Source organism: Pelodiscus sinensis, chromosome 2 (genome assembly GCF_049634645.1).
Source record: "Pelodiscus sinensis isolate JC-2024 chromosome 2, ASM4963464v1, whole genome shotgun sequence".
NCBI classification, from domain to species: domain Eukaryota; kingdom Metazoa; phylum Chordata; order Testudines; family Trionychidae; genus Pelodiscus; species Pelodiscus sinensis.
The window spans coordinates 132,002-147,033 of NC_134712.1; the positions used below are offsets into that span (position 1 = coordinate 132,002).

General features: G+C 54.0%; 1 protein-coding gene across 48 annotated transcripts in view; it reads left to right on the forward strand.

Annotated features, from left to right (window-relative positions):
• The first annotated feature begins 1,533 nt into the window (after nt 1–1,533).
• Nucleotides 1,534–15,032, forward strand: part of SCRIB (scribble planar cell polarity protein) — a 264,687-nt gene continuing 251,188 nt past the window's right edge. For 32 of the 48 annotated variants that reach the window (XM_075919845.1, XM_075919854.1, XM_075919863.1 and 29 more), the window contains exon 1: nt 1,537–1,765. In XM_075919845.1, coding sequence (XP_075775960.1) covers nt 1,604–1,765 — 162 coding nt within the window. In that variant the 5' untranslated portion in view covers nt 1,537–1,603. Of the gene's footprint in view, nt 1,766–15,032 lie in introns of all 48 variants that reach the window. The other 16 variants (XM_075919859.1, XM_075919864.1, XM_075919865.1 and 13 more) reach the window with 3 other exon arrangements.

Here is a 15,032-nt window from a genome sequence, read left to right on the forward strand (position 1 = left end):
TGGGGGGATGTGGGGGGCAGGGCGGGGCGGGGGTGTTGGGGGGATGTGGGGGGCAGGGCGGGGCGGGGGTGTCGGGGGGATGTGGGGGGGTAGGACGGGGCGGGGGGTGTCGGGGGGATGTGGGGGGCAGGGCGGGGCGGGGGTGTTGGGGGGATGTGGGGGGCAGGGTGGGGATGTGGGGGGGTAGGACGGGGCGGGGGTGTTGGGGGGATGTGGGGGGCAGGGCGGGGCGGGGGTGTCGGGGGGATGTGGGGAGCAGGGTGGGGGGTGTCGGGGAGATGTGGGGGACAGGACAGAGGGGGTGTCGAGGGCGGGGATGTTGGGGGGATGTGGGGGGGTAGGATGGGGCCCTGGCCCGTGGGGGCGGGGAGAACTAAGCGCGCGCGGACACCCAGGTGTGGGCCGGCCCTCTTCGCGGGGCATGCCGGGAGCCGTGGCAGGGCAGGGCCGGGCCCCGCGGGGCATGCCGGGAGCCGTGGCAGGGCAGGGCAGGGCCGGGCCGGGTCCCGCGGGGCATGCCGGAAGCCGCAGAGCACAATGGGCGCCCCGCGGGGCATGCCGGGAGCCGCAGAGCACAATGGGCGCCCCGCGGGGCATGCCGGGAGCCGTGGCAGGGCCGGGCCCCGCGGGGCATGCCGGGAGCCGCAGAGCACAATGGGCGCCCCGCGGGGCATGCCGGGAGCCGTGGCAGGGCCGGGCCCCGCGGGGCATGCCGGGAGCCGCAGAGCACAATGGGCGCCCCGCGGGGCATGCCGGGAGTCGGGGCGGGGCGGGGGCCGGGCCCCGCGGGGCATGCCGGGAGCCGCAGAGCACAATGGGCGCCCCGCGGGGCATGCCGGGAGGTGTAGTGCGCCGTGCTCGGACTCGGCTTCCCAGGGCCCATCGCGGGGGGCGGAGCGGCCTGAGGAGCCGGCGGGGCCCGAGCGCTGCAGCGACCCGGGCTGGAGTCGGAACCGCCGCGGCCTGAGTCTGAGGCAGCCGGGCCTGGGCGGAGCCCGAATCGCTCCTGACACGGGGACCCGGCGCCGCTGAGCAGCCGGAGCGTCAGGACCCCTCCCGGCCCGGCCCCCGCCCCCCCCCCCCGCCGGCCCGGCCCCCGCTCCCCCCCTCCCCTCGGCTGCCCCCCCCCGCCGGCCCGGCCCCCGCTCCCCCCCTCCCCTCGGCTGCCCCCCCCCCGCCGGCCCGGCCCCCGCTCCCCCCCTCCCCTCGGCTGCCCCCCCCCCCGGCCCGGCCCCCGCTCCCCCCCTCCCCTCGGCTGCCCCCCCCCGGCCCGGCCCCCGCTCCCCCCCTCCCCTCGGCTGCCCCCCCCCCCCGGCCCGGCCCCCGCTCCCGCTCCCCCCCTCCCCTCCCCTCTGCTGCCCCCCCTCCCCGGCCCGGCCCCCGCTCCCCCCCTCCCCTCGGCTGCCCCCCCCCGCCGGCCCGGCCCCCGCTCCCCCCCTCCTCTCGGCTGCCCCCCCCCGGCCCGGCCCCCGCCCCCCTCCGCCGGCCCGGCCCCCGCTCCCCCTCTCCCCCCGCCGGCCCCCCCCCCCCGCCGGCCCCGGCTGCGCCCCGCCCCGGCCCGCTTCCCCCCCCCGCGGCTCGGCCCCTGCCACCGGGCGGGAGGATGCTGCGCTGCATGCCGCCGCTGTGGCGCTGCAACCGGCACGTGGAGGCCTTGGACCGGCGGCACTGCTCGCTGCAGGCCGTGCCCGAGGAGATCTACCGCTACAGCCGCTCGCTCGAGGAGCTGCTGCTGGACGCCAACCAGCTGCGGGAGCTGCCCAAGGTCAGGCCCGGGGGTCCCGGCAGCGCACGGAGCCGGGGGGCTGGGGGGGCACCGGGGCGGGCGTGGTGCGAGGAGCCGTGGGGAAAGGGCCCTGCTAGCGAGGGGGAGGAAGCAGCGGGATGTCCGAGGAGGCTCCGAAGGCAGGAGAGATGGAAGAGAAGGCTGTTGGCGCATGGCCGCAGAGAATACGGAGCTGGAGGGGCAGTGGGGAATCCAGCTTTGTTTCTGTGTAGGAATGGTCTTGGAAAAGCCTCGGTCCGGTTCAAATGTCTGCCTTCTGTTAGGGCTGGGACTGCTTTCCACAGGCAAGACCCCTTGCCTGTTCAGTTTCATCAGCATTGGTTGCCTGGAGGAGAGGGGCTTGGGAGAAGTCTGGAACAATGTATCTCTTCTCCTCCCAGTACCTCTTCCATGTCACTTGCTCTTGTTACCCCGTTCTCTGGGAGAATCCTGCTGTGTGTAAAGGCAGCTTTACTCTGTGGCAGTTGGACCGGGTGCTGGCAGCTTGCAAGGATAGATTTGATCTGTGTATTATTTGGAGCACTTGTCTTTCCTGGTGGGGCTGTCCCATGCTGGGGACGCAGGACCAGAGTACTCTCTAATGGCTCTACGTCTACAGCAAGCCTCAACATAGCTGCACTTGGTCAGTGGTGCTGCTGTAGTGCGCACGGAAGACCTTACCTAAGCTGACAGGAAAGCTTCTCCTGGCTGCAGAGTTAGTTCATCTTCATGAGAGGCAATAGCTATGTTGCCTAGAGAAGCCTTTCCATTGACATAGCACTTAGGTCTATAGAACTACTTTGCTCAGCCTTGTGGGTTTTCTGTACCTGGGCAATGTCATTAAACTGACATAAGATCCTGGTTAGGAATGTAATACAGCCTCTCTCCGACTTATCAACCGGTTACGGACCAAGCAATTGGTCGTAACTCGGTTTGTTCGTAAGTCGGACCCCATAGAGTTACACGCAGCCACGGGGTCCGCCATTTACGACAGTTTTGGTCGTAACTGCGAACGGTCGTAAGTCGCAACTCGGGGACTGGCTGTAGTGTAGTTGATTAACTGATAAGCAACAGCTTATTGATTAATGCTATGGACAGCACACATTCTCCCTCCCTTCCTCCCTCCAGTACATTTTTTTAGCAGGCTTGCCAGCATCCCAGATCAGACCTGGTTTGTAACAGGATCTATCCCTGCTACTGCTCTGCATTTAAAGAGTATTAGGAGCTAGGTGGGCATGCAGCCTGGCTCACACTGGGTCTGGGAGCTCAGATTAACCTTCCCCCTCCCCCCAGCAGGGGCTGCTGCTTCTGTATCAGAGGCAGCAGTAGCATTGGCTAACAGGCATCCGGTTCACAAGGGGAGCTGATTTCAGCAACACACAGTGGTAGGGGGCTCCTCCGGAGTGGAGCTGGGGCACACTGGCTGCTGGCCTGCCTACGCAGAACTATAGACTAGTGGAGTAACTGATAGGAATTCATGAGGTTACTTGACTGTTAAATTAACTGACATTTAACATCTAGTTCTGGTGTGGACCAAGCCTTAGTTTGAAATGTTAAGTTCTGTGTGGCCCTTTAGTCCCCTGGATCTTTTTAGGGTTTTATATTTACCCTGTGTCCATTGCTGTAGTGCCTGAGTTCCAGGAAAGGTGGCACCCAGCTTTCTATTGATGCCTTCACTTTTCAGCCTGGGTAGGATGACTTCTGCAGGCTGTCAATATATACAGCAGGGGAACAAACAGCAGGTTCTTGTGTTGAAGGGTTTAATTTGCAAGCACAGCAGATCACATTCTTGCATTAGAGTTTGGAAGGGTTCTTGGATCACTTAATTCAGTCTCCGTGTTCAGTTCATGGTGGACAAATGCAATATCAAATGGCATGAGCTTAGTCTAACAAATTTTGTTATAGGGCAGGGAAGAGCTTGGCTAACAGATGCAATGGGTTAGGGCAAGTCATAAAAGAAGGCATTGAGTCTGGAGTGTGTGGGTGAAGGAGTTGTTGGGGGGAGGTCAGAAGAAACTTGGGCGGAGCAGAGCGAGTGAGACTGTGTAGGAAGGTGGAATTGGGCAGGGATTCAAAGCAATATGACTTTTTATGACTTTTAAAACAAACTTTGTACTTGTGAAGCATCTGAGCACTATATTCAGATGGACACTTTTTTCTTAATCTCTGTATGATGTACATTTTTAACATTAGCTTTAATAACATTTGTAAATATAGACGTCACTGTATGCAGGGAAGGAGTGGAGGAGGAGGCCTCTAATCTGTCTTGGAGTAGTGATGGGAGATGTGAGACTGGGGTAGCTCAGGCAGGCTAGTTAGATGGAGAGGAGGAAGGCGCTGGGGCAAGGAACCAATCTTGACACCAGATGTGTAAGGATGGTTGCAGTGCTGAATGGCTGAGAGGAGGAAGGCTGGCAGATGGAGATACAGGGCTGTTATGGGGAGGGTCTGACTTGGGAAATCATCCAAATTAAATATGGCAGCTGAAGTCCCACCAAGGGAAGTGTGGCTGGAGATGAGAAGGCTAATATTGCTTATATTCCATGCTGAAGGAATGTAACTGAGGAGTCTCATTGAGGGGTGCCAGATCTTCTGTGCACTTCCTTCCTGCCCAAACTCCTGAAGTGACTCTGACCCATGGCAGAAGGTTCCAGAATGCACCTGGTCCAAAGCGCGCCCCTTGCTGGCTCCTAGTGGGGAGGAGGGAGGTTGGGATCGTGCTTATGAGCCCCGCTCACCAGCCGCAGTTCGGCGCGCTGCGTGGCTGTGCCGGCTTGTCTGCTTGCCACGGGCGAGTAGATTACGCCGATTGTCGAGCCCTCTTATGGGTGCCCTGGCAAGCTCTGGGCTTTGCATAGGGTTGTTCCTGTTCTGGTTCCCTGCCCTTTCCTGGTAGGTGAGAGCTGCTTGGGCTGTAGCGTTCCTGCCTGCTTCACTGCAGTTGGCCTGGAGCAGGAGCTGCCTCCTTTGTCTTCAGGCTGAGTTCCTGAAGCTCTGAGCCCAGCCCAGCTGCATGAAACCAGAGAGCTGCAGTTGTCGCCTTCCGAGGCCAGGTGGAGCCTGTTCTGGGCTAATTACCACAAACTTGTATTTTACTGGGGTGGAGGCTTCTGGGTTGTTTACTTCAGAGGCAGAGTAAAGCTGCTCCTTCTATCTTCTCAGTGCTGACTCAGCCTTGGCATGGACTGGACAATCAGGAAAGATTCAGTGGCTTCATCTCTTCCCTAGCTATGCTATGTTGCACTCAGCTGTAAAATCCTGTTTTAGTTAATAGTAAGTTTCACTGATTGAACAGGGGCGGGGGGCGCTGCTTCTGACCCTGCATGAGCCGGGAGCCCCGTGGGACATGGCTGGCAGAGCTGCTCACAGGTTATGCGTAACTGTTACCTGGTAAACATCACCCGTTTAGGTGTTACCCATTCACGTTCCTAGTGGGAAGGAGGGTTGGCAGTGAGCAGGCCCCCTTGGTCTCTGTGGAACTGTCTGCATCTTGGGCCTTGTCTAAACATACAAGCTGCAGGAAATTAAGCAAATTAGCTTAGAAACTGCATTTATGTGATTAGTGTTCGAATCTGTTAGCATTACAGGGATGCCAAGTGCTGAAACTAGTTTTTATGAACAGTCCAAAAAACATTAGACAACCAGACTTTTTTTCTGGCACATTCTTGTCAAGATGGACCAAAAGAACCCTGGTCATGACCCCCTTTGCAGTCTCACCCTGCAGTTCAAGAACTGCTTTTCTAGATGAAGTGTGTATGCTGGGGCAGCTGCTGTTGTACTGGTCCGATCTGAGGAGCCGGTTTCCTCGCTCCACTCTCATCCTTCCCCCTGCCACAGCTTCCCTTTTTGTCAAACCCTGGACAGCAGTGACTGAAGATTACAGGAGTCGTAGCAGACAAGCAGCTCGACACGGGGAATACCCCGGAAGAACCTGAAAGCTAGTAAATCAACAAAACAGTGACACCGTTGGTATCGGAGTCTTGGTGGGATTATAGGCATGGCTGGAATATTGGTAGATACTGTGATGCGGTGTTATGGTGTCTCTCAGGAGGTTTAAATTGAGGCTCTGAGCAGTTGTGGCCACACAGATCCCACGGCTCTTTGTGAAAGTGGTGGGTTAGTTCTGGTGTCCTGGCCACATTCTAGCTCAGGGTTTTTCTTCTCACTCCCTCCAGTCCCTTGAAGATTCATCTGGACCTGGAAGTCCACTTTGCTTCTGCTCTAAACTCTTGTCATGCTGCAGTTAGCAATGGGACAGCTGCTGCATTCCGCGGCAGTTCCCTCTGAGGTGCCTGTGAAGTCAGCTGGTGGCTCCGAGAGGCCTTGCTTTGTGTCTTGGCTGGAATGTGTCCTGGTATTTCCGTGTTTTGCTGTCTTTGAAGTGCCTTCCTCAGGGCCTGGTTCGGATGCTAAAAGTGGGTCATTGGGTAAACACGTAACCATTGAGTTTCTCACTGGTGCACAGTGGCTCCTGCCTTCAGCCCTGTTCTGGAGAGCTGGCTCCCTCTGTATCAGGGGCAGCAGCTCGGGACGGCAGCTGGCTCCCTAGGGTCAGGCAGGAGCCTGCATGTAATTGTGAACGTTAACCGCTAAGTCCAGGCTTACTGGCTAACTATTTACATGCCCTAGGCATGATGTGTGGTGTAAAATGGCAGGAAATCCAGCTGATCTGCATTAAGGGGGCTGTCTCACTACTGCCAAGGAGCAGTCAGCCCTCTGTGAATGTGTCTTCACAGCCCATGTCCTCATACCTTCCCATTGGTTTGGGGGTTTTGTACTCTGGTGTGTGTATGTGCTTGTGCTTGGAGTCTGTTCTGCTTTTGCCTTATCCCATGTACTGCAGCACTGGGAAGTCGTGTGTGCTACTTTGCTCTGCTTTCTGCAGCCCTGGGTTATGGTGAGCACTGCTCTGCATGTGGTTTTGTTGCTGCAGAGTATGAGCTGTTTCTGTTCAGCACTCTGTTGCTGAGCTGCTGCCTTTGTTACTGGTTCAGTTGCCCTCTTGCTGGCCTAGCATCTCTCCCATCCTGGACCTGCACCCTCTTGTATGGGGACCTCGTCGCATCTTGTCTAACAAGACTGGCTGGATCAGATCAATATTATGATGGCTGGGGGACCTCCAAGAGACACCAGAGATTGCGGTGGGGAGCTGACTTTGGAGGTGCTCTGTCTCAATGGTTAATTAACCCCCGTTAGAAACGTATGCATTATTTCCAGTCTGAATTTTAGTGACGCTAGACTGAAGGGTCCAATGTCAAATATTTGTTCTCCAGATAAGTTTTTCTAGACTGATCAAATTACTCTTGTAACCATCTTTTTGTTATGCTAAATTGGGGTGGGGAATCTAGCTTTTATTTGATTTCCCCCCCCCCCTCCCCCCGTGGGTGAATGGCAGTCGCAGGCCCCACACAGTCCTGTGGAGGGGCTTGGAGGCTTGGGGCTTCCCCTAGGTTCTGGGGTGGAGCCAGAAATGAGGAGTTTGGGGTGTGGGAGAGGGCTCTGGGCTGATGATGAGGACTTCGTAGTACAGGAGTGGGCTCAGGGCAGGGTCAGGGGGTTGGAGTGTGGGAAGAGGTTCTGATCTGGGCGGGGGTTAGGGATGTAATAGTATAATCGATTGCCCGATAAGCAAAAATGTATCAGTTAATGCTACAGAGTACATTTCTCCCCCCAGTACATTTTTTTAGCAGGTTGGCCAGCAGCCCTGCTCAGTCCCGAATTGTGCCAGGTCCGGTACCTATCCCCGCTGCCACTCTGTATTTAAATACAGGCAGCCTGGCTCAAGTTCCGGCTCGTGCAGGGGCCGGGAGCTCAGACCCCTCCCCCCTGGACAGGGTCTGCTGCCACCCCACACTGCTGCCTTTGTATCAGAGGCAGCAGCGTGGGGCAACTGGCAGCCAGTCTGTAAGGAGGGCTGTTTTTAAACTGGCTCAGTGGAATGGCAGGGGGCTCATTGGGAGCGGGGCCAGAGTGCACTGGCTGCTGGCCCTGCCCCCGGGAACTATAGAATAAGAATTCATGAGGTTACTCGACTATTCAGTTAACCGATATTTAACATCTCTAAGGGGGTGAGGGCTCTGAGAGGGGTTTGGGGTTGCAGGTGGTGGCTCAGGATTGGGGCCAGGGATTGCGGTGCAGAAGAGCATGAGGGCTGCAGGCTCCAGCCAGGCATCGCTTCCCTCAGGTGGCTGCCGGCTCTGCCCCGGCCCTGTGTCGCTCCTAGAAGAGGCTCTGGGCTGTGCATGCTGCCTGTGCCCGCAGGCACTGCCCCCACAGCTCTCATTGACTGGGTGGAGGCAGTGCATGCAGACTCGAAGCCACGTTTCCCTGATTGCCCCTGGAGTTTCAGGCCACAGGGACAGTTGACCTGCCTGGCATCGTAGTTTCTCCTTGCAGCAGGGCCAGCTGTATGGGGGGTGCCAAGAATCAGGGCTTCTTGTGCAGAGTGCGTAGACTTGCTGCAAGCCAGGTGACCTTTAACAGAAGGCTGCCCTTGTGATAGATAGATTGAATTCCTGGAGTCTCTCAAATTGCTGTTTTCTTACCCTTGAATCATTCTTGTGGCTCTTCTCCGACACTGCCCGACGATCTGGAGCATTCTGCTTGAGCTGTGGACACCTGCCCCATTTCCCAGCCGCGGTTTCACTGGTGCCAACTACAGCAGTAATGCAACCTTTCTACTTTTACAGGAAAGTCCTGTTATGTGCCTCACCTGCATTAGCATTCTCAGGGCCAAGTGGCCCTGTGTGCCACACCTGCCTTCTCTAGGCGTGTTGGATTGGGTGGCTGGTACTCCAATAGGCTGCCCTAGAGCTGGGCAGATCACCCCCCTCCTTCCCACTGGAGTGGGCGGGGCTGGGCCAAGACAAACCACAATCAGTGGGTGAAAGCGAAGAGACTGTCAAGGGAGTGCGCCTTGGTTGGGGCTCCTCTCTATGCCAGCAGGGGGGTGCTGAGGTGTTTAGGAGTGGGTCTGGTCTGGTATTTTGGTGAGGTGATTAAATAGCCTGTGAGGATGGGCTGGCTGGTTGCTTCCAAACCTGCCAGGAGCCTCCTTGGCTGCATACACAGCAGCTGGCTCTGAGCAGGTTGCTTGGGGGCCAAACTGGGCAAAACAGAGAGACTCCCTTAGGAATGATCTGCTCTTGAGTGTGCCCTGCTAGGTGTTGCCTGTGCAGACTGCCTTCCCCATGCAAGCTTTAGGGAAGGGGACTGCACGTGCGCAGCCCAGAAAGTCAGTTGCTAGTGGTGCTGCTTTCCTCTGTTCATGCTTGGCCCCGTAGTCCCACAGGCTGGAAAGGCCACAGTGCAGGTTTTGCAGCACGATGGATTTGGCCGCAGAGCTCATCCAGCAGCTTTTGTGGCAAAGGCCTATGTCGAACTGGGAGTAGAGGAGTGGAAAATATTTCCTGTGAGCACCTAGAGGAGGAGCCACATGGGATATCTTGCTGTCCAATACATTCCTTGCTGCTGTCTAAGCTCCCCCACTTCAATTCCGTATCAAACACAGTTCTGCTCTGTTACCTCCATGCAGCTGGCCTCGTGATGGTCTGGGATGCTCTCTCGCTAAGCACCAGCCCAGTCTGGTGACCGGTTGGGGAGCGGGGCTCTATGCCAGCTCATGAAGAGCTGTTAATTATGTTCTAGACAGGGGATCTAATCCTGCCCTTAGTTACCCGTGTGTTGCCATGCTGAAGTCAGTGCAGCTGCACCAGCCTGCTGATTCTCCTATGCGAGGACCTGTGAACAGGTCCTCCGGCCTTGTCATTGATTCCAAGCAGAGAGAGTTTGCAGCACTGGGACGTGGAAACACCGTGCCTGTCGATGTGGCTTCTGCGCAAGGAGTGGAGCCAGAAAGCCCTGATGCTGTTTGTTGTGAGCAGAGCCCAAGACACCAGTGTAGCCTGCACTCTGGGACCTCCGTCCCGAGCAGCCTTTTGGTCACATTGAGGCAATGGGGTATTATTGAATACGAAACGGGGAGAGGACTAGGAGCATCTCTGGGGCTGGTGGAGCCTGGCAATCCCCTCAGTCCATGGCAGAGCTCAGTCGGCTTTGGCTGTAGCCCTGTGAGGCCCAGGGGCCTGGTGTGGCTTTCCTGGAGCTATAAAGAATGAGTTTACACTGCAGGCCCAGTAGACAGGCCTCCAGCTTCATTATGGTTATCTCCTACCCTTTCCACCTCGGCGCCTTTACAGAGAGCTCCCAGGGGAGAAGCATGCCATGGGTCTGACTCCAAACACTACACTCAGGAAGGAATGTCCCTCCAGCGCATGGCACTTGACACATGCCTCCCTGCCCGTCAGCCCCAGGGGTCTGGTGGGAGGGGTCCTGGCTGGGAGGCCAGTTTCCCTGGAGCTGTCTGTGGTGCAGAACAATGCATTCTCTGCCCTTGGAAAGGGGCGTGGCATTCCTCTCCCAACTTGCATAGGGATGGCTCCCGTGGCTGTGTGCAGGGTGGGAACTGTCAGATGAAAGGGGAGGGAGAAAAGCCATGGCTGAAGCCTTGAGTGTTGGGGAACAAAGGCCCCTCTGTGCTGGGGGCTCTCTCCCAGGAAGCGGCTGCCATACCCGAGGGGAGAGCTGGGGCTGGTTATTGAAGTGTGAAATGGGCAAACTCAGTAGCACATCCAAGGGTCGGACCCCACGTAGTAACCTCCCACATGAAGGGCAGCTGGTGTGAGGCCTGTCCTGTCTAAGGCTACCCTGCCCCAGTCTGGAGAACCCATTCAGAAAAGGAAGAATTGTGAAGTTGTCTAGGAAGGTTCTCTCTGGGGGCGGGGGGAAGAATACGAGTGAATTCCCGGGACCGGCACCCCAGTGGCTGAGGGCCTCCCCTCCCTCCCCTTGGCTCTGAAAGCAAGATATTCAGGTTTAGCCAAGGGGTGGGGGAGGGCCCAGCAAGGGCTGGTGTAGAGTCCTGTTGCTGTGTGATTGGAGGAAGGGCACTTGGCTCTGGCCATGTGTCTCCAGGGTCCTGTTGCCCCATTGGCTGTCAGGTGGAGCCTCAGCAGTTTGACCGTTGAGCTCTGTACCCTCACTTTCTGCATCACACCACTGAGTCCAGCCACCACTGTCCCGTGTCAGACCAAGGGACCCACCTCTAGAGAGCCTCTTGCTGGGAACCGCCACGCACTGGTGGACTCCTAGGAACTGTCCCTTTGTGGGTAAGGGCTGCCTATTGTGAAGTGTGTGGCTGGCTGTTCTGGTGCTTAATCCTGCCTGGAGAATGGCTCGCTTTTCAGGGCCTGCCTGGGGATTTTGTCGTTGCTGGGAGCTGCCTCATTCATTGGCAATTCAAAGAGCTGGTCTTATCCTTTTATCCACTGTCCCTTTCTCCCAAACCCCGAGCTCAGTTGCTTGTAATCCTTAGGGCTTTCCTGACATTAATGCAGGCAGCCAGCGGGCCAGGGTTGGGCAATTACAGAAAGCAAATAAGTCTGGAAGCAAGTATCACACAAGGCTGATGTGGGCCTGTCGCCTCGGGGATGAAAGGGTCTGTGGGTACGAGTCGAGATGGTCCTGGTACTTTGGATCATGTTGGCTTGGGCCTGTGTCAGCCCTAGAGCTACCTGAGCATCTTGGCTTGAAGACATTGTGAGGGGCTCCCGGGCCCCTTTGCAGCTTGTGCTTGGCTCCCTGGGCACCCATGTGATCCTCCTCCTCCTCCTCACGGAGTAAGGCTATGGACACGCTCACCTAGCCCCTCCTTGCCTGAGGCCCAGGTTGGTGGAAAGTGTCTCTGATAGCAGGAGGGCAGCTGGCTCGCTGGCAGGCAGGAACCAGGCCATCGGTGAGGAGGAACGTGGTGCGGAGCTGGCAAGCGGGACCGTACCACAGCTTAACCATGAACAGAAACTGATCGGCATCAGCAGCTGGGATTATAGCGCTTCTTCATTGAAGGCCTTCATGTTGCACATGGCAGCCGCTTCCCGCAATTCTGAAGTCTTCTGCTCGCACTAGTGGTTCTTTGTTAGCCTCAGTTAGGTTTGTAACGCATGTGTGGCTGTTGTCCTTGCTGATTTCTTGTCCAACATGTAGGATGTGGCTGTGGTGTGCCTGCTCTCTGGTAACCAGCCTATCTCGGGTCACTCTTATCAAACAGTCCCTGGTGTTACAGCCTGACAAAGCCAAGATCCTTGGATGCTGGATTGTGTGTGACATCTTTAAGCTTCTGTCAGGCTGCCTGAATGTCTGTGGTGTTCTCTGGGTCCTCAGCTAATGCAGTCTCCAGTATCTTCTTCAACTTTTCTTGATTGCGGAGGTCTTTCCTGGCAGCCACATCCATCCTCTTTGGTGATGAGTTATCTTTTGGGGCACTCTGATGAGAATGCTAGTGACATGATGCTTCTCACAAGCCAATGATCTGACCAGCATTTGACATCTCTCAAACAGTGGGAGTGTGGTGCTGGCAGACCAACTTAGTTTGGAGACATAGTCATGGGTATGAATTTCAAAGAAAAGGTCAGTGTATCAGTATGCATGGACAAATACACTTGTGTGTGTTTAGTTCAAAGGGAATATTAATGGCTTTGCTTTCATGTGTCAAATCTGTTTCTTGCCAATCAGATTACATTATGTATATCTAATTAAATAACCCTAAATCAGAGTGCATGTTCAGGTGTTAGAACTTCATGAGTACGAATCCTACAATACTTGAACTGGAAGGGACCTTGAGAGATCATCAGTTCCAGTCCCCTACCATAATGGCAGGACCAACCATGGTCTATATCATTCCTGATAGATGTCTGTCTAACTTGCTTTTAAATATCTCCAGGGATGGAGATTCCACAACCCCCCTAGGCAGTTTACTCCAGTGTTTAACCACCCTGACAGGTAGGAAGTTTTTCCTAATGTCCAACCTAAACCTTTCTTCCTGAAATTCAAGCCCATTCCTTCTTGTTCTATCCTTGGAGACCAAGGAGAACAATTTTTCTCCCTCCTCCTTGTGACACCCTTTTAGATACTTGAAAACCGCTGTCATGTCCCCTCTTAGGCTGTCTCTAAACTACATCCCTTTTTCGATAAAGGGATGTAGATTAGGCATGTCAATATTGCAAATGATGTGTGGGATATTTAAATCCCGGCTTCATTTGCATAATTGCGGCTGCTGCTTTTTCCAAAATGGGGCTTTTTCGAGGGGGGAACCCCCCCCAGCAGTTTAGATGGGGCATTTTCGACAGTATTGCCCTGTTTTGAAAGATCCTGTACTCCTCATTTGAAGTGGGGCATTTCTCTTGAAAATGCCCCGTCTGTACTTCCATTTTTTTCTGAAAAAGCCCTGTTTCGGGGGGGAAAAAAGCGGCAGCTGCAATTATGCAAACGAAGCATGGGATATTTAAATCCCAGCATCATTTACAATATCGACATGCCTAATCTACAGCCCTTTACTGAAAAAGGGATGTAGTTTAGATACAGCCTCAGTCTTCTTTCTAAACTAAACAAGCCCAATTTCTTCAGCCTTCCCTCATAGCTCATGTTTTCTAGATCTTTAATCATTTTTGTTGCTCTTCTCTGGACCTTCTCCAATTTCTCCACGTCTTTCTTGAAATGTGGTGCCCAGAACTGGACCCAATACTCCAACTGAGGCCTAATCAGTGAAGAGGAGAACGGAAGAATGACTCCTTGTGTCTTGCTCACAATGATCCTGTTAATACAGCCCAGAATCATGTTTGCTTTTTTTGCAACAGTGTTGCACTGTTGACTCATATTTAGCTTATGGTCCGCTATGTCCCTTAAATCCCTTCTGCAGTACTCCTTCCTAGAGAGTCTCTTCCCATTCTGTATATGTGAAATGAATTGCTCTTAAGTGGAGTACTTTGCAATTGTCCTTATTAAACGTCAGCCTATTTATATCAGAGGCAGCAGCATTGGGGGAAGGGAGTTGGAAGCCTGCTGGCATGCTCTGTCCCCCACGGTCGTCCTCCACTGCTGGCAGCAGTCCGATGGTAGACAGGTGGCTAGATGTGCAATTTCCAGCAGTTACACGTTTACCTAAAAAACCCACATTTTAACATCCCTAATCATAAGGTCTATTTTGGGAGGTAAGGTGGGCTGGATGCCTTAAGGGGGAGTGTATGAGACTCCATGGTGATACTGGAATAGTGATCCAGGAGTGCACATTTGTTACTGACTTGTGAAGTCTCATTATAGAAAATACCCCAGTCTGGGGTGTCTGCCCCTGTTTTCTGACACTGGCCTGAAATTGGCACTCACTGTTTTATGCCATTCCACACCACATGGCAAGGGGATATATACATCTTTCATGCCTTTAGACCGTACCATTGCATAGTCCACCATGTGCCACTGGTTTGACCTGGGAAGCATCTGTGTTGTCTTATTTGTTGGAGTGTTGGGAATAGTGAGATTGAACTTGGCACACTTGAAAAGAAGTAGTTGGCCGTTGGAGTTTGACCATCCAGTGCCGTGATGGCATAGCAGTTTGCTCCATGTGTCAGGGCCAGGTCCTACATGTGCATTTAAAATCTTCAAGTACCATGAATTGGTGCCCACCTTGACCCTGCTCAAACCTTAATAAACCATTTCTTTGACCTCATTTGTAGGAGTCATTGATGGCACTTAGCTACTGCTGATTGTGGCAGCATACTGAGCACATTTTTATGCACAGCGCCAAGGTGGATTTGATTGAAATCATGATTTAAATCACGAGTCTGGAAGACTCAATTTAATCATGGTTTTCTATAAGTGCATTCTTGGTGGTGGTTATAACTTTAATACATATTATTCACAACTCAGATGTAGGTACATACTATATTTTTAAACAGTGATTTAGTTTGAAAACTTTTCAGATTAGTTTTACAGCCCTATCAGAAAATGAATGATTGTTTGGATATTTCATTTACCGAAGGTAATTGTAGCAGATATTTATGACGTCATTGGGAGGAGAACTCTCTGATGCAACAGGTTAATTGTTAATATTTTAAGGATTTTCTTGCCATGCCGTATTCAGAGGAAAACCTCACCAAACAGACATTTACATTGTTGTATTTAACTAAAACAACGTTCTATATTCTGGATTTTTTTTCTTCAACAGTAAATATATTTTAACAAAACAAGCATATGACTCTTTGAATTTAAACACTTTCAATTTTTTCTTTAAAGTTTTGTTTTTGTTAAAACTGTTTTTAACATAGTTAAATGAAATTTAAAAAAACCTCCCAAAATTATAAAGCCAGGTCAACACGAGAAACTTAAAATATTGGCTTCTGCAGCTAACTAGTCATCTTCACCTTCATTTTGCTGGTTG